Source organism: Thunnus albacares, chromosome 13, assembly GCF_914725855.1.
Source record: "Thunnus albacares chromosome 13, fThuAlb1.1, whole genome shotgun sequence".
Taxonomy (NCBI): Eukaryota; Metazoa; Chordata; class Actinopteri; order Scombriformes; family Scombridae; genus Thunnus; species Thunnus albacares.
The window spans coordinates 23231958-23258311 of NC_058118.1; the positions used below are offsets into that span (position 1 = coordinate 23231958).

At 37.7% G+C, this 26354-nt stretch overlaps 2 protein-coding genes and 2 non-coding genes across 10 annotated transcripts; 1 reads left to right on the plus strand and 3 right to left on the minus strand.

Moving 5' to 3' along the window:
* Positions 1-7: 7 nt before the first annotated feature.
* LOC122995365 lies at positions 8-8395 on the minus strand. Of its 2 annotated transcripts, XM_044370561.1 has the most exons (3): positions 8242-8395; positions 5670-5912; positions 8-2976 (listed from the first exon to the last, which is right to left on the minus strand). In XM_044370561.1, the coding sequence occupies exon 3, from the start codon at positions 2852-2854 to the stop codon at positions 245-247; it is 2610 nt and encodes an 869-aa protein (XP_044226496.1). In that variant the 5' UTR covers positions 2855-2976; positions 5670-5912; positions 8242-8395; the 3' UTR covers positions 8-244. The 2 variants fall into 2 exon arrangements, with proteins under 2 accessions (XP_044226496.1, XP_044226497.1); XM_044370562.1 differs by lacking the exon at positions 5670-5912.
* trnav-aac lies at positions 5998-6070 on the minus strand. Its single transcript has one exon. It is a non-coding gene; the product is annotated as a tRNA-Val (tRNA).
* On the minus strand, positions 6809-6881 carry trnav-cac. The gene has a single exon. It is a non-coding gene; the product is annotated as a tRNA-Val (tRNA).
* ncf1 (neutrophil cytosolic factor 1) lies at positions 7164-24292 on the plus strand. 6 transcript variants are annotated; one of them, XM_044370563.1, is made up of 12 exons: positions 7164-7342; positions 10695-10772; positions 10999-11079; positions 14049-14124; positions 17988-18153; positions 18318-18376; positions 19404-19526; positions 21009-21116; positions 21206-21323; positions 21899-22003; positions 23728-23903; positions 24076-24292. In XM_044370563.1, the coding sequence occupies exons 1-12, from the start codon at positions 7307-7309 to the stop codon at positions 24234-24236; spliced, it is 1287 nt and encodes a 428-aa protein (XP_044226498.1). In that variant the 5' UTR covers positions 7164-7306; the 3' UTR covers positions 24237-24292. The 6 variants fall into 6 exon arrangements, with proteins under 6 accessions (XP_044226498.1, XP_044226502.1, XP_044226500.1 ...); XM_044370567.1 differs by lacking the exon at positions 7164-7342 and adding an exon at positions 7456-7553; XM_044370565.1 differs by lacking the exon at positions 7164-7342 and adding an exon at positions 7606-7738.
* The last annotated feature ends 2062 nt before the right edge of the window (positions 24293-26354 follow it).

Consider the following 26354-nt stretch of genomic DNA (forward strand, 5'->3'; position numbering starts at 1 on the left):
ACCTTGGACTCTGGGAAATAGCTACAGATTTGTTTTTACTGTTTTCTCATGTTATAAAGGCCACATAATTAATAATTAATTAAGAGTTGGTGGTACAAAACAAGAGATCTGGAGACGTCACCTCATTTTTTTTTTTTTTACAGGTTTATATTTCTTTTTAGACATTTTTGATAATCAGCAGCAAATAGATCAACCATGAAAATAACTGTTAGTTGCAGCCCGACATGATTACTGAAAATAGACTCTATTCTAGTTCTACTTCTATGTCAACAGGCTTCAGTTCTCGGACAAACATGATGTCGTCATAATCATCAGGGTCCAGTTCGTTGAAGCCGTCTTCCGGCTCCTCTTTGCAGATAATTTGGGACAACTCAGACACTTCGAAGGGCAGCTCGAACACTTTGTTCAGATAATTTTCCTTTCTGCTGTTTTTTCCTGACATGGCTATGACCTGAGATGCGATGGACCAGGCGAACTCCACCTTCCGATGGTTCTGGGAGCTCAGATCAAAGTTATACTCCAGGATCTCGTACAGAGAAGGAACGTACCGGTTGCAGTTTTGTTCTACATACTGGTGCAGCTCGAAGAGGACTCCCCTCGTCAGCACTTGCAAATCAAGTTTTGTTTTTGTTTCAGATTTGTATCTGACGTCGAGGTCCAGTCCTATTTCTTTGCAGATGTGATAGCCGTCGATACTTTTCACTTGTTGTGTGTTTCCTTTGAAAGCTTCTCTGCCCACATTTAATGCTCCTGTATCCAGACTGTTGTCAGTTTGCAGCTCTGCACTGTAGACAGCGGCGTTTAGCCACTGATTTATCCGGGCCGATGTGTTTTGCTTTTTCATTAAGCTTTTCTGCGTCGCGTACCATCTCTGGATCACCTGTGCGGCCTCAGTTGAACCACTTTGCAGATCAAGATCAAAATTGTGCTCAAGCACATCGTTCACCATTTTGCGCACTGTTCCACAAAGTTCTCTGATAAGGCTGAATATTTCCAGGACAGCACCAATGGACAGGACAGTCAAATCCAGCTTGGTGCTTGCTGGACGTTCTTCCATCGACCAAAGGTCAAGACCTAACTTTTTACAGAACGGATGTGGTTCCACATCTGTCTGCTGGCTTGTATCCAAGGCTGATGAATCCCAATTTGTCTGCGGCTCCGTCTTAACTTCCTGTTCAGCTTGAAAATCACTTGTCACATCAACCATGTTGTAAACTTCAGGGAACTGAAAAGCACTGGTGAGAAACTCCATGTTCCTCCTCGAAGGGTGGTTCTGAAGAATCTTTTCCTTTGTCATGATGTAATACAGAAAATTGCGCTCGTGCAGTTCATCTTGGAAGACAAGGCTGAAGTTCTTGTTCAAAATGTCAAACAGGAAACTGCGCATACTCTTTGTCATCGCAGATGCAAATCTATAAACTTCCCACAACACACAGTTGGTGAGCAGTTGTAGATCCAAGTTCTGTTTATTGCCAGAGCCGACATTAAAGTCTAAACCTATCTCTCTGCAGCTGGCAAAGATGTCGTTCACCCTGCTTGACTTCAGGATTTCTTTAGAGCGAGTCGCTCGCCTCAGCCACACCTTCTGTTTTGATGTTTTTACATTCATGTCCTGGTTTTTGTCTTCAGAAAACAGATCTGAGATTGATTTTTGAGTCGGACAGCGCTTAAACAACCGAGTGTTGTGGCCGTTAGTCCGACGCTGCACTGGGGAAATGAAAACCTCCTCCTCTTCCTTCTTTACATCCAGTGTCACTGCCAACTTTGTTTCTGGTCTGGCCTGCGTACCCGACTGTATTTCTGTCTCAAAATCAACTGGACACATGTATGACAGGTCATTTTCCTGACAAATTTCTTTCACATCGCTGTTTGTGTGCCTCAGCGTTACCCTTCTCTTAGTGGACAGTGTTAGTCTTTGCAGTTCTTCATAATCTGTGTCACGGTCTTTTCTCTTTTTGTAACGCCTCCGTTCACTGGTCTGGAGTTGAAAAGGCTCCTTTCGGAAACTGTCCCTGCTCTCACCTGTTAGGCAGGCGTACTTTCTCTCCAACAGCTTGGCAAGTTGCAGGCGGAACTGTAATTTATCCAACTCATGACCAAAGTTTTGCTTGACCAAGTCGTTAACCATCTGAGTTTGGCCTCCACAAAGCACTTTGGAGAAGTCCAGCAGTTCTATCATCACTCCGTTGGTAATCAGACTTGGATGGAGTTTCTGTTTGGGTGTGTTGTTCGGTCGAACAGCCAGAGACACACCAAGTTCTTTACAGAAAGGGTAAGCATTATCTTTAATTCTCACTCCGCCTGGCTTTTTTATAAGAAACGTACTCCTTGTGGCTCCGTTACTCTGGTTTTCTGAAGTCTGGCTTTTCTTGCTGCCATCAGTGAGAACTGAACTATCCAAGATTTTGTTCCTTTTAGGGTAGTATCGTCCTGACAGCTCTGACTCTTTGGACCCCATCACAGTATGCAGCTCTGGTAGTGTAAATGCTTCTTTCCATCTATTAGGTCTCAACTTGATGTGTTCCTTTAATATTTTTACCTTATTGTGAATACGCGTTGCATAATCATAGCACTGCATGTCATTGTCCATGTCCATGCCGAGATCAAAGTTGAACTCCAGCATTTCAAACATGAAATACTTCCAAGATTTGGTCACCGTTTTGGCAAAGCTACAAAGCTCCAGCATCACACCGTTTGTCAGCAGGCTCAGATCTAACTTTTCCTTCCTTTCTAACGCCGCGTTGAACTCCAAACCAATTTCAACCGACTCTGGGAAGGGAACTGCTCCTTTCTGATACCTAATCCCATGGTGGATGCGGCGCTGCCAGATGTAGTCGTCATCAATGCTGTCCATATTGACATCAAAACCCCCAAAATGTCAGAAGTTCAGTATAATATCAATATCTCAGGATCCAAAAACACTCCAAGTTGTAGACATCCTCTTCTGTTGCTGTGTTACTGTGACATCTTCTTCGTCTGTGAGTGAAGACAGAACATGGAGTTAAGAGTTGGTAACATGTTTGTACAATTTGAAATCCAAAAAGCTTGAAATACTTAAGCTGTGGGAGACCCGGCTAGATCTCTGATGCTTGCTTTCCCACAGGATTCTCCATTCATGGTTCACATAAAATTACACCTAAATCTCACACCTGTCAACAGAGCTGCAACTAATGATTATTGTTGCATTTTCATTGATCTACTGATTATTTTCTCAATTAATTAAATCGTTTGGTCTATGAAATGTCGAAGTTAACACAACTGTCTTTGTCAAACCTTCTGAGAAAATTGGTTTGCAAATAAAAAGCTATTTTTACCTGATAAAAACCTGCTGATTACAGGTTGCACTGTTGTTAATTACAAGTCATGTTATCACACACTTCAACCTAAACCTGTGCTTCAACTTAAATCATACAAAGAGATTGTGACATGCGACATTGTTTCTTGTATATTCTCACATCCTTGAGGTTTGAAGATGTTGTTCTTGGTTGAACTGATCTGATTAATCTCATGATGCTTCTATAAAGAGAACATTTATAAATCTAAATTTAACAGGAGATGCCTTATTATCAGAATTTTCATCAGCTATGTAAAAAAATATATTGAAGATACAATGTTTTTGTATACTTTTATACTCTTCTCCGTTATTTCCTGTAAAAAGTTTCTATTCATAATTTAATTCATTTTTGCTGCAATGTCCAAAACCCAAAGATATTCAGTTTACTGTCATAGGGGACTAAAAGAAAAAAAACCAGCAACACAGAAAATATTAACATTTGAGAAGCTGAAACTCTTTCTTTTTCTGGACCTGCTGTATGCCAATGTTAAGGAGGCACACAGCTCTGGTGTAGCCAGTTATCTTTCTGGAACGTGCAAATGAGCTGAACCCGTTTTTCAACAGGTTTAACCACCAAACCCCCATGAGCTCAGCAGGGCAGCCTGGGTCCCCCCTCACCAGCGCCGGTGCCCCCCACCCATCCCCAGGAGGCAGCAGCTTGTCTTTTAACTACTGAATCCTACATGGACTCTGGCACTCTTATTCATTTATATTTTTATTCTTTATTCTTATTATCTTGGTTTGCCTCTGGACTCTTACCTGAACCTCTCCTGTGTTTCATTCTCATTGCTGTTGCTGCTACGACACCTGAATTTCCCTCCAGGGTTTAATAAAGGTTTATCTTATCTTAAAAAATGACTCAAAACAATTAGTCGATTATCAAAATAGCTGGCGATTAATTTAATAGTTGGCAACTAATCAATTAATCAACTAATCATTTAAGCGCTAATCTTTATGTTGTTTGTTACGTGTAGCCAGCGGTGGAAGAAGTATTCAAATCCTTTATTTAAGTAAAAGTACATGAGTATTATGAACTTGATGTAGTTAAAGTATTACAGTAAAAGTACATAAGTATTATGAGTTTGATGTAGTTAAAGTATTGCAGTAAAAGTACATAAGTATTATGAGCTTGATGTAGTTAAAGTATTGCAGTAAAAGTAGTGGTTTGGTCCCTCTGACTGATATATTATTATATATGACATCATTAGATTATTAATAGTGAAGCATCAGTGTTAGAGCAGCATGTTACTGTTGTAGCTGCTGGAGGTGGAGCTAGTTTACACTACTTTATATACAGTTAGCTAGTTTAGTCCAGTGGTTCCCAACCTAGGGGTCAAGGCCCCTCCAAAGGGTCAGCAGATAAATCTGAGGGGTCGTGAGATGATTAATGGGAGAGGAAAGAAGAAAAAACAAAGTTCTGATACACAAATCTGTTTTCAGTTTTTGGACTTTTTCTCTAATCTTTGATTTTTGCTGAAATATTGGATCATTTGAACATTTATTGAAATGAAAGCATGTGAGAAGTTTAGAGGGAAAAATCACTATTTGGTGGAGCTGTTAACAACTCATAGACATGTGAAATGTGACCTCGACTACACACTGCTTTTTGTAAGACGCCAAAAGCCAAAAAGGTTGGAAACCACTGGTTTCATCTTTAACAATGTGTTGTATTTTAAAAGCTTGTTATATTATCCATTGTGTCAAATCTTCATCTGAAAAGTAACTAAAGCTGTCAAATAAATGTAGTGGAGTAGAAAGTACAATATTTAAAAGTAGCGTCACATGGAAATACTCAAGTAAAGTACAAGTACCTCAAAATTGTACTTAAGTACAGTACTTGAATAAATGTACTTAGTTACTTTCCACCACTGCGTGCAGCACATATGTTCTTTTATCACACTGCTATTGTGTTATTATTATGTTCAACTGTTTCTACGTATAAAACTATGAGTGACATGTTTTAATGAAGTACTTACTTTACGTCGGAGTAACGTTTGCGTTACAAAAACAAAGTTCACGTCTCATTTTTACCAACAGAACCTGGACGCAGCATTTCTCTGAAGATCTCAATATAAGCACAACTTCTCTGTCAAAGCAGACATTTATTATGATACTTCGTGCATGATAGCGGGTGAAACTGTTTACTGGCCCTCTTAATGTTGCCTGCTATAACGAGACATATTGACCTGTTTGCGAAGCTACAAAAACAGCAGCATCGCCGTTGCTGCTAACGTTAGCCTCTCAAAGGAAAGCTAAGGCTAGGTTAGCACAGCAGGCGGACAGAAGCATCTACCAGGTCTGAGGTAGCACAGAGGGGTTAAATACGAGCACTTACCAAAGACTGGAGCAAAACACAGTCACCCCAGTGGTTGAATGGGTTGGTACAGTATGCGGCGTTGTAGTTATTAAGAATTTTAGTCTTCATGAGGCGCTGCAGCGCTGCAACACACATGTAAACTTCCCTGCATGGATGCGTTCAGGGAGCATCGGAAATTGCGCTTTCACCAGCAACTCTCATTAGTCTCCTCTTTTGCAGAATATCAGTAACAGTCAGATATCCAAGCTGCCCATCATGAGGCTGCGAATAAATGAGATATTACGATTAGCAAATTAATTTGAGCCGTTAATAAACATAAATATGATCACGAGCGAAAAGCAAATGATGTTTCCGCCCGGTTTCGAACCGGGGACCTTTCGCGTGTTAGGCGAACGTGATAACCACTACACTACGGAAACCCGCTGAATGGTGCGTTCAGGAACACCCCATAAATATGTGTCGTGTCTCAGTATGTGCGGTTTTTCATTATCCAGTAGAGTAAAACACCTTTTTTCATTTTTGTTGTTTTACATTTTTTTTGAGAAATATGGCTCATAAAAAGAGGAGACATACGTTCAACAATGAGCATCACAGTTAAAACATAGCAACATAATAATAATGCTATAATCCAAGTACTGCGCAACTCAGTAGATCAAAAACTGCGTGGACCTCCGCTGTTGTCCAAAAACGATTAAAAACACATCAATGAGCCACGCCGCTGCATCAGTGAGGCTTTCCTGGTTATATAATGATTAAATGGAAAATGAATTAATTTCTAACAATAAGAATATTGTCTTTAAATAGTGAATGTCATAACTGTTTCATGATCAGACTGCATTAGATTCAAGTCAGAGCAGTCCTCTATATTTTGCAGAACACAATTTTACTGTGTGGGTGTTTTTAAAAAAAAAAATGGAAATGATCTGAAAAAAGTTAATTTGGACAAGACTAATTTTTCATTCATTTCTGTCTATTATTACTGTTATCAGATTTATATAACACAAAATATGATAATAGTTAACTAAAGTAAATCAAAAATAACTATGAGAGTAAATATTTGCCTATCTACTGTATGATGACGAATGGTAGTCGTATAAAAACATCAAATTTTTAAGTGTAGTGTTGATTTGTGAAAGTGTCTAAAGCGGGAAAAACAATGTTTCCGCCCGGTTTCGAACCGGGGACCTTTCGCGTGTGAGGCGAACGTGATAACCACTACACTACGGAAACCACCGTGTCTCAAAGCGATGACGTATGTCAATAAATGTATAATACAAATCTGAGTTTCATGTTTTGTTTTGTTTTTCAAAGTAAAATATAAATGAGAAAGTGATGGAAAACATGAAACATATACAAAGCCACTTTGAGCTATTTAAAAACGACCCATCTTTGCAGTTTATTGAACAGCATAACAATAATTAAAGAATTGAGACTGTTATGACTAAACTGTTTGATGCGTCTCAGATTTAATTCATTCATATAAAATCAATACCAACAGTTGCCCAGCAGATGACGCCATTTCGAGGGTATCAAAACGCTTCGACACAGCCAGTGAACGGTTTTCAACACAGTTTGCTTCATATTTACTATATTTTCAAACCCCCAAATCGGCCAGAACCCTTAAATGTACCGCACGTTCATGCACGCGCTCATGTATGAGCTTGTGCACGCACCAAAGGCGTTTTCACCAGGTAGGAGGACTATTATTGATAATACTAATAGGTACTTCAGCGCTCAGCACAACCACCGAGCGCACCTTTCAACACCATGGACAACACCTTAGCAGACGAAAAATTATGTTTGCCTCCCAAAATCCACCATGATGTTTTGTCAGTGTGCGCAGGCTGCCAGCTAAATGGCCGACTGTAACACAATCTCTGCCTGCTTTGAAAAAAAAACAAGGTACAAATCTCATTTACAGGCTACAACATACTATAAAAATAACTTTTAACTTACATCTTCACAACGCTATGCCACGAGCTGGTCGAGAGTTTACAAAGATTAAAATATTAATCACAATTGCACCTCGTTAATAACTACAACCAAGAAAAAGCTTTTTAAAAAAGTTACCTGTAAGAGGATTCACGGTAAGCTACTTTACGCTTTTTCTTCTTAACGTTACTTAGAGTTTCTTTTCTGGAGGTCTCGGCTCTGTTTGGCCGCCTTAATATGATCTTTTATTCGATAACGAAAATGTTGCGGTGTTTGCAGAACGCAGCATTTTCGTTGCTGGGTACTTCACGAAGGAAGAAGTAAACTTGGAGATCTTTAGAAAAGACGGACTTTCTCTTTGGCATAATAGCTAACCGTTAGCATACAGGTAAGGTGTGTCTATAAGACACATAGACTGTATAAAAATAATGGACGTAGTGTAGACTCTCGTTTCGAAGCATTGAGTTTGCATTTTGACGGTCGCCATCTTTGATTTTTGGAGCCAGACGTGTCCATACATTTAGATGAGAGTGTGGAGCTGACCACGATGCTAGCTGCTAGCTTGGTTAGCACAGTGCATTCACAACTCTGATCATGCTAATGCTAATTTTAGCTAGCGAAAAACAAACTTAAAGCCATTAAAACAAAGTGTACTTACCGGAAAAACTGAACATCCAGATCCTTAGAGGGTCTTTTAGTGCAACCATCACCAACTTTCGTGAACTCAAGATAAAACACACTGAAGTGGTGACGGTTACCGCTACGCCTACTCCGTGAATCTGAGGTTAAACCATCGTTACCATACCTACCAAGGTTGTCGCCATGGTAACGACTTGTCAATCACAACGTAGCCACGCCCTAAAGCATGCCCTGCTTTATTATCAAATTTAAATTAAATGGTTTACATTTACAAAATAATTTTACAAAACATTTACAAAATAATTTACAAAATAAACATCGTAACTAATTGAAGAAGACTTGAAACTAGCGATTGAGACCATAAACTCATAAGGAAACTGTTTACTGGGGTAATAAATCAAATAACAATTAGGGTCATTTTCTCATAGACGTCTATATAATCAGACTTCTTTTCGGAGCCAGTGGAGTCGCCCCCTGCTGGCCATTAGAGACAATGCAGGTTTAAGTCACTTTCGCATTAGCTTCACTTTTCAGACCCGGAACTACCTGTTTGGATTTGTCAGGACCATGGATGTATATGGTCAGGAGTCAGGATCTATATGCTCAGGACACCGAGCTTGAAACCGAGACAATCCCAGACAATTGATCTCGCTATCTCAACTTAACAAACCTTGTTTTCTCGTGATAACAGGTTAATTATGGAGAACTCGAAAATGAGTGTCTGGTTCGTTTGATCATGACTGATTTCAGCCTTCAAGATCACTGTCATAATTCATCCCTAATTCATGAAAGAGTTTATAGAAGTAATAAGGGGTTACTATGGGCCTTATTAACAAATGACTAATTAGTCCTATCTCCATATATATTAGTGCATCCACGCACTAAGACAGTTTTTGGTAAGTAACCCTTATTGAATAAAATATGACAGAAAACATCAAACAGATGACAACGGTGAGTTTACATATATTTTGCCTGTTTCATGACATCAGATAGGTGTTGTAGATGTTTCTATGGAGCCCAAGAAAGGTCATGATGGGAATTATTTTCTAAACTAGCTGAGCTGATAACCAGCTTCATGATACTGGTGAACCAGAATCACCAACATTAGGCTCATGGAAGTTCAGTTCGACTAAGTGTTGAACTTGCTTTGTGAAACAGGCTCCAGGCGAGTGTGTGTGTGTGTGTGGATGTTCTGGGTCATTAGCTGCTCCCTTGGTGACAGAAATGTGAGTCTGGGTGTCTCATGAGCCATGGAAGGAAGTCATCTGCTTTCTCTAAATATAAACACCTTCACTGCAAAACATGACATACACAGTAGTTTAATTTACTTGACCTCTTTTTGTATTAGATATCAGTTATTTCTAAAACATGTATTCTAAAATCTCACTTATCATCATTGGTGACCAATTAAGATTTAATTTGAAAAGAAGACATCTAAATGCAAACTAAAAGTACTTGACTCACTGACTTTTTGTTTTCTTCTTAGAGGTATGAGGTTGTAATGGAGGAAGTTTATCCATGTTTTGTTTCTTTTTTCATTGTTTTTGTTCCTCTTGCAAAACTTTTGGAAGTCACAAGTTCAGCTGAAAGCTCCCCTGAAAGCCCACATGAGTGACACAAAAAACGGTTGCTGGAGAAATAAAAAATGTGTTTTTGTGTGTGGAAGGGCGGAGAGGGGAATTCTTAACTTGCAAGGTTTTTTCACATTTGACCAAATTTGACCATTTACTGTTAATCAAATGGTCAAATGAAATGACAATGCAACTGCTAATGTTCCTAAAATAATACTACCACCACTGGTACAACTCAAGCAGGAACCACCACGGCTTGAAGCTGAAGCTTAGAAAGTACCTTAAAGTGCCACCAACGACCGCTAGATGCTGGCTCCAATAGACTTCCATTGAAAAATTGTCAGTCATTTTTTCTGGTCTCAATCTCTAAATTCAATCCCTCTAATAAGTGTACTGGTGTTCATTTTGGAAATTATTGCTCCATTAATAAGATTTAAAGGCTTATAGTAGCTCTGATGTCTGCCTTGTGGGTGTTGATTGACAGCTGTGATTGACAGTTGGCTCACCTGCTGCTCTCCCTGGCTCCAGGACTCGTACTGAGTCGTACTATTGTCACAATATTTCACTAAGTTCAATGTCACTTGATTACAATACCTGTGCTGTTAGCACAATTTAGCTAAAATAATAATAATTATAAAATTATATTTATAATTATTATTATAAATTTATTATAAAATAATAATTTCATTTTTATGACAGCAGTTGAAAGTGAAAGCAACAGTATTTTGTTGTTCCTTTTTCTCTGCGATGAAGTGACATGACTTTCAAACACATGTAAAGAGGAACCAACTCTTGTGGTATATTGATGACATACTGTACACACATGCGCACACACACACACACACAGAGTATATAAGGCTCCTGTTCTGCTGTTTTTTATCTACATTGGACTCCACTGTAGCTCAACATGGAGGAAAAGTACGTCAGGCATGTGGAGCTTCTGGGCTTCGAGAAACGCCTCTACCCAAGTCAGCACTATGTAAGCCTCATAATTTTTATTTTGCACACTCACACAATTCTGCCAAAGAGGCTCCTCTGAATATATTTCAATTTAGAGATATTTATATTGAAATAACCAATACTCCCATGTCAAAGTTCAGCTTCTGATCTGCATGAGTGAAAATCTAAACAGAAAATCATGAGTTTAGTGTTTTGAAAATATTACTCACAGTGCTCGAGTATAATTTGATTTTCTTTTTTTTAAGGTGTACATGATGATGGTGAAGTGGAGCGACCTCACTGAGAAGCTGATCTACCGGAAGTATCCTGAAATGCACACCTTCCATGTGAGTTGAGGTTAAGATAACGCTTCAACACTTTTTTACTTTTCACAACACTTCTCCTTTTTCTTTCTCTCTTTTCTCCTCTCTTTCTCAGAACATGTCAAGGGAGCAGTGCACACTTATAATCAAATTAAATGCACTATTTACTTGCACATATACACAAATAACCAAAACAAAACAAAAACACCCACACAGTCATAGGGAGAAATTCAAAGATTCACAGTAAAAGAGTATACATGGTAAGCACAATAAAATCAATCTACTCCACTACAGATGATGGCAGACCACTCACAACCAAAATACATGCTGAGGGGTGACCATTCTTTTACAAAGTCATCTAAGGTTCTTTGCAATACATTGAATAACCTCTCATATGGAACAATTGATAGTAATTTATCATACCATACTGACAAAGCAGGTGGATGTGCATTATAACATTGAGAGACGTGCAGCATACAACACAATATTTATAATACGTAACTTTGCCTTTTGACCAGACAAGGAGCTAACACCAAAAACACATAATTTTGGATCCATTGCTATTTCAATACCAAGAAGTTTCTCAATCTCTGTTTGAACATAAGACCAGCATGCTGTGATCAATGGGCATGACCAAATTAAATGAAAATATGTGCCAACATGTTTTTGGGTACTTTTCACACTCTGCAGAGCATGATGCATCATATTTACCTTGTATTTCAGGAGTCACATGTAGTTTATTAATAATCTTATGTTTGTTTCATGTGATTTGTCTGATCTTGTCATTTTTTTTGGCATTGTATATAGCTTCGTGACATGTCTGGTCATGTAGTTGATGCCCTAAATCCTGTTCTCAGCTGTGTTTAATATTCATTGCAGTCTTATCATTTATGAGTGATGATTGTGTGTGTAGGTCATCACTTTGTTATTAAGTGTTGCTGCTTTAATAATAATAAGATTATCAAGAATATTAAATTTACTGCCACTTTTATAGTACAGAATTGGGTTCAGATAACTCCTGATTTGCAGATAATGGTAAAAATGCATTCAAAGAATATGGAATTCTTCCTGTATTTGCTGAAATGCATTGTCCAGATATATATATATCTCATGGATTTTTGTTATGCCAGCGACCTTCAATGCTCTAAATTCTACATCTGTACAAGTATATTCATAGTCAGGATTGTTGGCAACAGGTGCCAAGAATAAATATTGGCTAATTCCAGAGTATTTTCGTTAGCAGTTCAATAACTTGTAAACATTTGTAACTACAAATTTATCTTTCAATTTAGCTTGCATCTTTTTGCTACTCTTTCCAAGAGGCAAGGCAAGGGATTTGTCATTATCTATCTTGTTTCCAGAAAAAAATGATCTCAATTAATGCTGGTATACATTTGGATGGATTTTGCATTAATAAAAGTACGTCATCTGCATATAATGAGATTTATGACTTCTGGTATTTGTTTGAATTCCCCTTTCTTGATCACTTCTCATAGTTTCAGCTAGAGGCTCTATGACTCAAGCAAAAAGTAAAGGAGACTGTTTTGTGCTTCTCTCTATTGAAAATATCTGAGGTGTCATCATTTACAGATACAGCAGCTCATGGAGATGCATAAAGCAATTTTACCGAATCAATAAAAATTTTACCAAAGAAAAATTCATCAAGTGTTCTAAATAAATATTACCATAAATATTTCCATTCTACTCAGTCAAATGCTTGTTCTGCATCTAAAGTAACCACATTATCCACATTATCCTTATTGTGCCCAGCATACAGCATGACACCCAACAATCGTCATATATTTGAGTAAGAATGGAGGTTTCGAACAAATCCAGTTTGATCAGTGGCCACTAGCTGAGTTAAGACGTGTTGCCAGTATATTGGCTAATATTTTTGTTTCTGTATTGTACTGTACTGTATTGTGATTTGATAAAGGTCTATATGATGAAGGAATCTCTGGGTCTTTCTGGTGTTTAGGTATTACCTTGATAATGGCTAACTACATTGATTTAGGTAGTCTCATAACCATAAAAGAATGGTGGAACATTTTTATTAATGCAGGTGCAAAAAGTGATTAAAAAGTCTTCAGATGGAAAGCCATCCAGACCACAAGCCTTGGCATTTTTTAAGGAAGTGATAGTTCTATCAACTTCCTCAGTTGTGATTCCAGTATCAAGTTCCTATCAACATCAACCCTTTGAAAGAAATATTCATCCTGTCCTCTATTCCTGAATTCTCTGAAATCTTTGAAGACATTTGAGATCCAATTTTTCATTTTTATCTTTCAATTTTGCGATTGCATTGCTAAGTTTTTTTTTATTATTGAATAAATTAGCCAGATATTGCCCTTGTTTATTTCCATATTCATACCTCTTATGCTTCTGTAGACATGGAGCCTTTTCCCGCTTTATGGGATTGCAGCATATTAACTGCAGGTCAAGCTATCAAGACTTTGTTCCAGCTTTCCTTAGTTAAAGTGCATTTATGCTCCAACTCAGCATCTTGCACCTTTAACACAAGTCTTCTCTGTCTTTTAATCATTTTCCTCTTTCTGGCCACACAGTAGGATGTTATCATACCCCGCAAATAAGCTTTCATAGTTTCCCATAAATTCAGTGGATCAGTTTCCCCGTTGTCATTTACTTCTAAAAATTGCAAAAGCGTATTTCTTGCAATACAACAATAATCAGGGTCTGAATTATTGACTTATTACATCACAAAGAATGTCTGCCCAACACTTCTTTAACACTAGAGCAAGTAGAAGAATTGGAAATATAAAAATGGAGAAAACCACCTAGAATTCAAATATACAGATACAAAAAAGTAGAGAACAAACTGCACAACAAATTGAAATAGGAAGCTATCATACATACTGTAAGTGTGCTTAATGTGCAATAATGTTGTATATGTGCAAGACTGACCCCCAGTATAAAAGTTAACCAAATGCAGTTTTTGAATGAATCTTAAGACATGTTTTATGATTTGGTCGCAGAAATCGCTGAAGGAGATGTTTCCCATCGAGTCTGGAAAAATAGAAAAGAAAGACAGAATCATCCCTTCATTACCAGGTAAAAACATTATTTTCTCTATATTAAAGCTGTTTGTATTTAACAGAGTACAGATTCTCTCACTTACATTCTATCTTTAAATACACATACTTTAGTTTCCTGCCATCAGGGCGTTTTGTTTTTTGTTAATCCTCCTCAACTCTTGTTTCTACATTTTGGTTTCGTTGGCTGTAATTAGACAAGCCGCAGAGTGGAAACATCAAACTGAATACGACACTATGAAATACACATCTAAGAACAAACTAGTATTAGAAGATTATCCAAATAAGTAAGTAAAATGTATTCATATAGCACCTCTCTAGGACAGAAGAGATTCACATTTTAAGACAAAGGAAAGACAAAACAAATACTGTAAGTGTGACATAGATGAGGCATTTTAAATATCAGGGGAAATTTGACCAACTCATTTCCAGTCAAATCTTTTTTATATGCTGTAATGCTCTTTCAGGAAGCACCTGTGATTGTCAGAACCACATGTGTGCAAATCCACTTCTCATTTTTCTGTTTGTTGAAGCAATTGAGCTAAAGGCAACAAAGGCTGAAATCAAAAAGTGCTCAGACTTTTGGCAGCTGTGAGCAGCAGCTTAAGACAAGACAAAATGAGACATGACTACATCCTGGGTGCTTTATAACTCCAATGTACGATCTGTCAGTGTGTAATGTGTTGGTCTTGGCTCGTAGTGATGAACCTACAGAGAAGAGAGAGACTCTGCAGCTCCCCTCGGCCTTATGGAGTTTTATAGTGAGTTTCAGCTCATTGTTTATCTGTCCAGCTGCAACTTTACTGTTCTGGTTCACTCTCAGCGCTCTCATAGCATCGTTTCTGGCCACAGCAGGCAGCTGTTTTCAAAGAAAAAGCTTTAAAAAGCTACTGTACACTACCTGCTCAGCACCACACAGTAAACAGACACAGTTAGCTGTAGACTAGCTGGTGAACATAGTGGAGCATTTAGCAGCTAAAGAGCCAGATATTTCCCTCAGGAGTTGGTAGAGAGCAAAAACAGAACTAAAAGAGAGTGAATATTGGACTTACATTCACCAGGTGGACAGAAACACGACTCCACATGAATGATAATGTTGCTCCGTAACTGCTGGATGTGGAAATAAGCAACTGTTTGCCAACAACTTCAACATATTAGCTTAAAATCTGATAATATGTCAGTGTGAACAAGTGTTCACTACTTGTTTCCGATGAAAACTAGTGCACATGTTGATGCGGGTTTGATGTGTTAATGTTAGCATGTCTTAACATTTCTAGAGTTAGCATGTACATGCATGTTAACATGCTCTGAATTTAAATGCACCTTTATAGTTGTGGCACCTTGTAACATTTCAGAAGTTTCACATGGCTTAATTTCAATAACTGTTCAATGTCAAAACAGGTAAAATCATTCAATAATTCACAAATAAAAAAACAAACAAAGATTAGACAGAAGTCCATAAAATTCATACAGATTTGTGTATCAGAACTTTGTTTTGTCTTCTTTCCTCTCCCATTAATCATCTCACGACCCCTCAGATTTATCTGCTGACCCTTTGGAGGGGCCCGACCCCTAGGTTGGGAACCAGTGGACTAAACTAGCTAACTGTATATAAAGTAGTGTAAACTAGCTCCACCTCCAGCAGCTACAACACTAACATGCTGCTCTAACACTGATGCTTCACTATTAATAATCTAATGATGTCATATATAATAATATATCAGTCAGAGGGACCAAACCACTACTTTTACTGCAATACTTTAACTACATCAAACTCATAATACTTATGTACTTTTACTGTAATACTTTAACTATATCAAGCTCATAATACTTATGTACTTTTACTGCAATACTTTAACTACATCAAGCTCATAATACTTTACTGTACTGTATAGTACTTTTACTGAACTACTACTGTAGTGGGATTTTGAATGCAGGACTTTTACTTGTAATAGAGTTTTTTTACATTTCTTTTCTGGTACTTTTAGTTGAGTAAAGTAAAATATCTGAGTACTTTTTCCTCCACTGTGACCTCAACAGTACAAAAACATGGAAGTAGTGTCAGACACACATTAGCAGAAGTGAAATCAACTGCTAATTAGCGCTGCTGTAAAAATATATCGTGAAAATATTTGGGGCATTTCCCTTTTGTGTGAAGGCAGTTTGGCTTTTCTTTTTAGCTGAAGTAGATTTCTTCCTTTTGCTTTTTAGCAACAACCAGCCGTCATAAAGCAACGAGCAGATCTGTGTTTTCAACGGATCTTTTCTGTTCCTCTTCAGATGTTTGCAGACAGTTTTCATGAAAACAGAACTCACAGAAAGGTTCACCTTCCCCTTTGTGAAACCTTTATTACAAAACGTTTCTTTGCAATGTGGAGAAACGGAAGCAAAGTATGAAAACCTCGATCCTGAAGCAACAGCCCACCAACATGCTGGTCTGGAAATTTCCATTTCTTGAAACTTAGATGGGCAGGTCAGCGGTGGAAGAAATAGTTTTACTTCTTCCTCAAAACGATATTAAAAAGTCATACATTTTACTTACAAAAGATTTGAATATCAATCTTTCCTGCTTTAACATCAGTTGTAAGTTTTTTTTGTATATGTTTGTGTCGGGAGACGCTCTACATCTATAAACCTCTAGTGAGACTGGTGCAACAGGAAGCTGTTTAATCCTTTTTTTGTGTGGAGTTTCAGCCCCGTCAGACCTGCAACAAACACTGTTACTGCTGCAGCTACAGTAACGAGGAAGCTCCTCCACTCACTGTGGACAAGTCAAGAGTTGAGAAAAAACTTACATTCATTATTTTGTAGTCGGTTAATCCATCTATCAATTTTCTGCCACATATCTGGGTCCAGGTCATGTTAATTTATTAAATGACTTGGAGTTCTTGTTATATACATCTGGGAAGTCAGGACAAAATTGTGATATCAATGTTAATAAATGTGTGTACTTAAAAGATGGGTTCTCAGTTTTTCAAGTCAGTCTTAAAACAACATTGAAACATGTTTTTCTTGCTGTAATCATTCCTCCTGTTCATACTGACCATTAGAAGATCCCTTCATAATGAACTTACAATGGAAGTGATGGAGGACAAAATCCACAGTCCTCCTTCTGTGCAAAAATGTATTTAAAAGTTTATCTGAAGCTAATATGAAGTTTCAGCGTCTAAATGAGTCAAATCAAGTAGATATCTTTCAATGTTACAGTCTTTTCAGTGCCAAAGTCCCTCTTTTTGTTACTATACTTCCACATGCAGCTCAACAGGGAAACACAAAGAGGGAATTTGATGCTAAAAAGACTGTAAATGTGTCAGATATCCACTTGATATGAATAACTCAGACTGCTGAAGCCTCATATCAGCTCAACATCAACTTTTAAATGACTGTGTGGACACACTGTGGATTTTGGCCTCCATCACTTACATTAAAAGCACATTTGAAGGATCTTTTAATATCCAGTATGAACAGGAGGAATGATTACAGCGAGGAAAACCTCTGTCACTGTTCATACCGACACCTGACTGCTGGTTTAAGACACACTGGAGAAACTGTGAACTCATCCTTCAATCAGTAATTGTAGCCTTATTGTCTCTACTGGTTTTCCATCATTCTTTGACCTGTATGATGGTAAAAATGTATTAAATTGCATTCTATGTGGTATTTAAAAGGTTTTAAAAAATCAAATATCCTTTAGTTTTTCCCTCTTTTATGTGTCTTTTATCTGCTTTTCTTATTTTTGTCCTGTTGTTTGCATATATCCATTGAAGCTCTATTATACTTTACCTTTTACCATGATGACCATGTTTTACTTGCCCTTCATTGTCTCATGTTCTTCCTGTTGACTCTGCCGCCCAGCTGATGTGTTTGTGTTTGTGTCCTCAGCGCCGCGGTGGGTCAACACCCAGAAGTCGACAGAAAAAGGGCAGACCACGTTGGCCGGGTACTGCCACTCACTCATCAACCTGCCGCCTCACATCTCCCGCTGCAAACTCCTCACCGGCTTCTTCAAGGTTCGACCCGAGGACGAAAACCCGCCTGCCCCAAACACGTCAGTACATCACACACACACACACACATCTGCTGCCTTTATAGCTGAACAGAAATAAATAATTAAAAATAAATAAATGATTAATAACAGGCAAGCTCTAGAAATGACCTGTGCATGTTTCCTGTGGAGCTCATACCTGTGAAAAATGATCATTTTCTCTTCAGGCTGAAAAGAGAGGAGACCTTTGTGGAGTCCAGAGAGTTGGCCAGAGGCAACACATCCGGTAAGAAGCCATTTAAATTGCAACTACATCTACTAACGAAAGAGTTTTCTCTTTGAGAGAACAGATAAAAAAATCATTCACAGCCTGGTTACTTAACTAAAACAAAGAATTAAGGTTATTTTGTACTCATTTCTTTGCATGCTCCTCAATAGTTTGCCGGATTATTCAAATTGTACAGGTTTATGTTTACATGTATCTGATATTTTGTAAGTCAGGGCTGCAGTTTCCACTGGGATTCACTTTTTAAAATCAAATTTTAGTTTTTATTTACTCTCTAAAATCTCTCACTGCCCAGCTGTAAAAATCCAGATGTTTGTGCACTCACAGTAATATTAGTCTTTGTGAGCAATGACAAGATGTTGTGAAAAAAACCTTTTACAGCCCCGAGTTTTACCTCTCAGGCGAAGATCTGCAGACACTACTCAGGGCTGAAAAACTACCACCTTCTTCTACATGTTTTTTTTGGGGGGGGAAATAATTAAATTTAAATTTCGATGTACCAGAGACACTGTGTAATTATATTATTCTAATAAAAAAGATGCTACAATTGACTATAAAATAAAGTTAAAGCAACGAAGGACAGTGTTCCTGAGAAAATAAAATGATTTTTAAAAACTAAAACTATATATTTCAGTCCTTAAGTCTTTGCACTCTCTCTTTATTTTATTATTTGTAGTTTGTGTTTAGAGATGTAAGTACAGCCTCATCTCTGTCTCAGATCAGTGACATTAAATATAATTTATAAGTTTAGTGTTAATTACACAGATAATCTGATCAAATTATTTTTCTAAACTTACGGAAAAACAACAACTAGATTACCCCTCTCTTCTTAAATCAAATCCATGCTTTTATCAGTAAATGTCTCCAGTGAGATTATAACTTCAGTTATAATCTTCATGGCTTCACTTTAATTCCAGCAAAGAGTTTTAGAAACATTCGCGATTCATTATGAAACGCTCCAAATCAGATTCCTCTTAATGTCGCAGGTGTATCCAGAAACTAACAGAGATTGTGTTTTACCTCTCAGTGATTTCTGGACCCATCATATTGGACACCTACAGAGTTGTCGCCGACTACACCAAGACAACCAAACATGAGATCACTCTGCACACCGATGACCTCGTGGAAATTGTGGAGAAAAATCAGAACGGTGAGAAGAGTTCAACACTTTAATCTCCTTATTTTAGATTCCGGGAGACTTAGTCAGGCTAAATTTTGTGGACATGTGTCTAAAATGATGCAGAATATTTCCCTTTTATGGAATTGTGCAGCTACAAATAACATCTTGGGTTTGAATATTTGACTCAGTATAAACATCATAAAGCTTCAATGAATTATACAGAATATATGTGATACTCTCATATTGTGGAATAAGATGATTTTTACAACCTTAAAACTACTTAAGGGAAAATAAAACAGGAAAACTGAATGTTAAAATGTTAAAATACTTAGATCTGATTAACAAGTTAATTATAAAGAAACAGGAGGGCAGTAAGACACAACTTAATGAGTTTATTAGGGCACAAAACATTAGCAGTGACTCAGGTTTTAAACAAGCGTCTGTCACTGCATTGAGAAAGTATCTGTAATAAACATCCATTAAACCTTCCAGCTGAACCTGAACTTTCTCGTTCATTCTTAAAAATTTGAAAACAGCATTAAAACATTTACAGTTTGGCCAAGAACCATCACCAACAGTATTCTATGAAGTTTGTTGGTATTATAACCCCATTCGGACTGAGTACTAATAGAACATCATTTAATTCTTGCAGCAACATTTTTTCCACACAGCAACATGTTAACAGCAACATAGAGGCCTATTTGGGAACCAATATGACAACAAAATAAAACCTTTAAGATCATCAAAGCTGTTGTGATGAACTACAAGAAGCTAGTAGAGCCTGATAGTAAACGCGTATATGTCAGCCAATAAATTACAGGAAATTAAAAGTACAGAAATGCCAAAAATATGTTTTGAAACAATAGATAGGGTTTCCATCCACCTGGTTTTAGTCACATTTTCAATTTGCGCATAAAAAAACCTGAGTGGGAACGTTGAAAATTCAAAAAAGACTCTAAATATCGCACAAATGTTTTTACTCTTGTCTGAGGTGGAAAAGTTGTTGAATCAATGAAAGTAAAACAGAGCAAAGTGCAACTGAAACAGACTGAGTGAATAAATGATGACGTACTGACTTAAACGTCACTGAGGAGACGAAAACATCAGATTTGTGTGGAGCGATGATGAGGAGACTGTAACCTTCCTCGAATGAATACATGAGACAAACACAAATGTTATATTTCCATCATGTTTTCCACATGGTTCCTTTGAGCTCTTTGTCGCTCTTTCAATGACGTCATCTCGTTGTGTCTTCTTCTTCTGCAATGGTTTAATAGCACCGACTGGAGAATTAGCATGTTAGCGAGTTTATGTCCAAGAATATAACCTCACAATAGTTAAAGTGTTGTTCGGGACAATGAGCTCAATTACACAGTGAATGTTTTATTCCCCACCTCCCCCAGTAATGTTTATCCTGTTCAAATGGGGCTGAAGCTGTAGGTTAATGTGACAAACATAACTAGAAAGGCACAGGTCCCTGCATCTTTGGTTCTGAGCTGCTGCTGTGTTCAGGTTGGTGGTTCTGTCAGTGTGACAGTAAACGAGGCTGGATTCCTTCGACCTACCTGGAGCCTCTGGACGGACCGGAGGAGGCCGAGGACGCTGATCCAAACTACGAAGGCAAGCTGTTCACGTTGTTTTTAGGGGGTTTTTTTTATATTAAATGCATTTTCAGGTATTTTTTTTAACAATGTTGTGTGTCCCTGCAGGAGAGCTGTACGTCACTATCAAAGCCTACAAGGCGGAGCAGGAGGACGAGGTTTCTCTGGACCTTGGAGAAACCATCGAGGTCATTCACAAGTTGCTGGACGGCTGGTGGGTCGTCAGGTATGATGATGACCTTTAACCTTTTACAGAGTCTCCTTTGCATGTGCTGCATGTTTGGATGTCACAGTCATTTTTATTCTTTTTTAGATATCTTTGTATATTTATATTTATTTATTCATTAATGTATTTATTACCAATTCTACATTATTTTCAAGCTTATAGCATCAAGGTCGAGCTGCTGCATATAGTTGTTCTTGCAGGGATAAATAAAACTGTATTGAAATGAATCATAAACTTCACATGTGCAATAAGCGTTTATCATGCTATATTTACAACGGTAATCATATCGATTAACGTGTCGATTATTTTCTTGATTAATCAATTAGTTGTTTGATCTATAAAATGTCAGAAAAATGGTGAAAAATGTTTCCAAAAGCCAAAGATGCAACTTAAAATGTCTTCAACCAAAATATATTCAGTTAACTGTCAGAGAGGACTGAAGAAACCAGAAAATATTCACATTAAAGAAGCTGGAACCGGAGAATTTTATCGTTTTTCCTTAAAAAAACGTACTTAAAACTAATAATCGGTTATCAAAATTATTAAATCACTCTTGTATTTATTGTTTTGTACAGGAAAGGAGACGAGACCGGTCATTTCCCCTCCATGTTCCTGCAGAAATCCGGGAAGGGAGAAGTGGCGAGAACGAACGTGCAGGGACAGAAACCACCGCCTCGCAGGTATGTTACAGATCACACAGGATGGATTCACATGTTTTTATCACATAGAAGAAAGTCAAACACTACAGCTGGAAATATATGATCAGAATCACCCTTTTCATTCCTAAAGAAAAGATAATAAGTCCTTGAAACTGTATAATTTACAAGCTGCAATTTGTAAAAAAACAAATCTCCTGCACATTTCAGGAATTTGATTACCACTTTAAAAGTAATTAATAGATTATCTATATGAACAGTTTAGTTAGTACTATTAAAACTGTTTTAAAAAGTAGTTGCTACCTTGTTTTCAAATGGTGATACATACAGATGTGCAGGTTTGCACGTAGCATCTCGTGTGTGTTAATTCAGCGTTATGTTGCCTCATTTCAGACGAAAGGAAGTGTGTTGTTTTACAATTTCTCCTTTTGTTGCACCACAGTTTGTGATTTCATTTCTGTTTGCTGTAGACTGCAGCGAACTCAACTCTCTTTCTGTGTCTAAACAGACACTTTCCTGCTTTCTCTCTCTGAAGACGTATCATTTTTATAAAAGATATTTCCTATAAACACAGTTCTGGTCTGTTTGATGACAGAAGTTTATTATGTTAGATTTACTATTGTATGTTCCTTTATATATGTGTTATATATGTGTCCTTGTGGGCAGATTATTTCTACCAAATGGTGTTTTTATTACACTGTTCAGTAGTAGAGATGCAGTTTAGCCTGAGCAGATGCAAGATAGATATGAAGCTGGGTCAAGCTGCTCTTTGCTTGGGTGAGAGTTGGATTTAAAGGCAGCTGATACCCAGTACAGGGTCTGATGACAGGTCAAAACATCATAAAATGAATACTGGGGTTCCAGAGGAATGCTCACCCAACTTTTGGCACATTTTACTACTGATAACTGAAAATAAGTGTGTTGCTTCCTTACTGGCTTTACCTTCTTACAGTATAACACATTTTAAAAGACTTTCTCCCAGTTTCCATCTCTGTTGATGTTCATAAACTCATCGGTGAGCTGGGAGGAAACAAAATCAACAAACAAATGTTAAAGGACAGATTCGACATTTTTCAAGTCTGTCTGTGTCTGTTAAACCAACAGTCAGGAGCCCAAATGAACATTTAAGCTGTTTTTCTTGCTGTAATCATTCCTCCTGTTCATACTGACCATCAGAAGATCCCTTCATAAGTGATGGGGGACAAAATCCACAGTCCTCCTTCTGTGCAAAAATGGATTTAAAAGTTTATCTGAAGCTAATATGAAGCTTCAGCATCCAAATGAGTCAAATCAAGTAGATATCTTTCAACGTTACAGTCTTTTTAGTGCCAAAGTTCCTCTTTTTGTTACTATACTTCCACCTGCAGCTCAACAGGGAAACACTGTCCGAGGAAACACAAAGAGGGAATTTGATGCTAAAAAGACTGTAAATGTGTCAGATATCCACTTGATATGACTAACTCAGACTGCTGAAGACTCATATAAGCTTCACATCAACTTTTAAATGACTGTGTGGACACACTGTGGATTTTGGCCTCCATCACTTCCATTGAAAACACATTTGAAGGATCTTTTAATATCCAGTATGAACAGGAGGAATGATTACAGCGAGGAAAACCCTCTTTCACTGCTCATATGGACACCTGACTGCTGTTTTAACTTGAAAAGTTATGAACCCGTCCTTTAAGTTCGACACACACCACCTCTACTTACAGATACAACTCCTATGTGTTCATTTTCGCTCTCAGGTCAACCATCCGAAACGCCAAGAGCATCCACAACAGAGCTCCGCGGCGGCTCAGCCAAGACTCCTACCGCAGGAACAGCCGCCGCTACCTCCAGCAGAGAAGCAGCCGCAGCTCCATGTCGCAGAAGGACTCCAACAATGGCGCCAAGTCACCGCTGAGGGAGAGGAAGAACCAAGGTAACAAAAGCATATCAGTTCAGATCAGCGCACATCAGTTTGTCACATCTGTGGCAAGATTTTTTTTGCTTAATAAAAACTTAATTTCTAAACATTTGAGTGCAGAATGATGGAAAACAAATACCCGCACAGGTCACAAAAATGTACCCATAAAACCACTTCTCACCAACAGACAACATTCCCGAGCAGCCTGGCTCCAGTTCAGAGGGCGAGCTGAAGAAGGACACTCCGGTCATCCCTCCTCGGCCGAGTCCGGAGCTCATCCTGGAGCGCTGCACAGACAACACCTGCAAGAGAATCAGCATCAAGTCACAGTCTGGCTCCACCGGCTAGTATGGACATGCATCATATGTCTTAAAAGTCGTGAAAGTTGCCTTTTGAGAGCTTTTTTCTGGATGTAAGAGATTGTTCAAGAAGTGCAAACCAATGAGGGATCAGTTAAGAGGGAGAAAGGAAGGTGGTCAGAAAATTGGCGTTACATTACAATACATTATCAGGCTTGGAAAGTTTCCAAAAAAATCCTATTTTTATTGTTTCATATAAATGTGACTTAAAAAGATAAGTCTAGTGTTATTCTGTATTTTTCTTACTGTCAACAAATCTCATGAAAAGACCCAAACCAACAATGTCTTTCAATAGTTTGGCTTCTCTCCTGATTGTCACTTCCTCATGAAGATTTAAATATTCAAAAACAGCCCATAGATATATTATTTCACTTTTTAAAAGGCTCAGGTATTTCCTAAAACTGTAAAACCACTATAGTTTTAGCAAACAAACAGGACGCAATTGTGTATATTTTGAAAGACTGCAACCAACAATTATTCTCATCCAAGATTCATGTACTGATTATCTTCTCAATTAATCATTTAGTCTATAAAATGTCAAAAAATTGTGAGTCACAAGTCCAGGTTGATGTCTTCAAATGTCTTGTTTTGTCCGCCCAACAGTCCAAAATCCCAAAATACTCAGTTTACTGTCACAGAATACAAAGACTGGAACCTTTGAATTTTTGCCATTTTTGCTTTGAAAAAAAATTCTTAAAGAGTTAAATGAACTATCAAAGTTGTTGCCAACAACTAAAATACTAATCCTTGCAGCTTTAATTTGCTGGGGACTATTTTCAGCAGCGGATTGATCCACATTTGGTGCTCTAGTGAGTTTTTCTGGCAGCAGGATGTTGTGTATGTGTTCATGGTGATAAAGGATCATGTCACCCTGTGCAGCCGTGAGACTCATTGACCTGTTTTTAGTAGTTTTTGGAGGTTAACGGCACAGAGGAATATATATAAAAGATATATCAGTCTTTGGTCTTTTTATACGATTTGTTAACTATAAGAAAAATATAGAATATCATCAAACTTGTCCCTTAAGTCAGTTTGTGTAGAGTTTTAAAAGGTACTTTGGCTCCATCTTGTGGTCAAATCAACAAACAGCAACGTGACGGACATCAATTCACGCTGCAACAACCCCTCATAGACACAGACAGCAACACAAAGGCTTCACCAAGTTACACAAACAAAACCTTTTTTCCATCAGATTAATTAGACATCTGCTGCAATCACGTAGAAATTCTCCACATAGTAACTTGAAAGACGCTGAAACTTTCCTGCCAGCTCAGTGTTGATGTTTGATATTACAATAACAAAACCTAACTGGTTGCTAATCATTATCTTGCCCAGAATAATAAGCTCTGTGATGAAGGTGAAAGTCAGCTATGTCGAGGTATAATGAGACATTTAAGTCCTGATCACCAAAAAAACCCCCAATATTTAAATCTCCAGAAAACATTTTAATCACTGAATGTTGGAAGTGTTGATCTAAAGAAAACAAATCTAGTAAAAATTACAAGCAACCACAGCCGCAGTTTCCAAAAACTGTAATTAGATTTCACTCCAACAAACCAGTAGGACTTTATATCCGTTTTGCTTTGGTTTCATGTGTTCAGCTCTACCTCTCTGTTAGATACTAGTGTTCACATTTGCAAGAAGTCAAGAAAAAGCTACATTTCCTAGTAAAAGCTGAAGGTATTAAGTTGCATTTTTTGTTTGAAAAAGTCAAGAATAACAACAAAAATAAAATCTGTTTGTGACTGGAAGCATTCAGGTCTATTCCCAAGCATGCAATCTGTAGAGCTTTGTTTTTATTTATTTGCTTGATAAGTTTACAATTCAATAATAAAACAAAACTTTAAGCTTTACTTTATGTGGTTCTCATGATTTATGTTTGCTCATATTATTCTTAAATTGTGCAAAAGACGGTGTCACCTCCTCTGAAACAATGCAGACAGAAAACCTCAGTTTGGGTTTGTATTGAAGATCTCTGTTTATGAGATATTTAGTGGGACTTTTACTCATTAAAATGTGTGTTGAACTAAACCTTTTGAAATGAAACCCTTCACTTTTATTCGTCTGAATAAACATAACAGCACTTCTCCTGCTGAAGCAAAGTGGA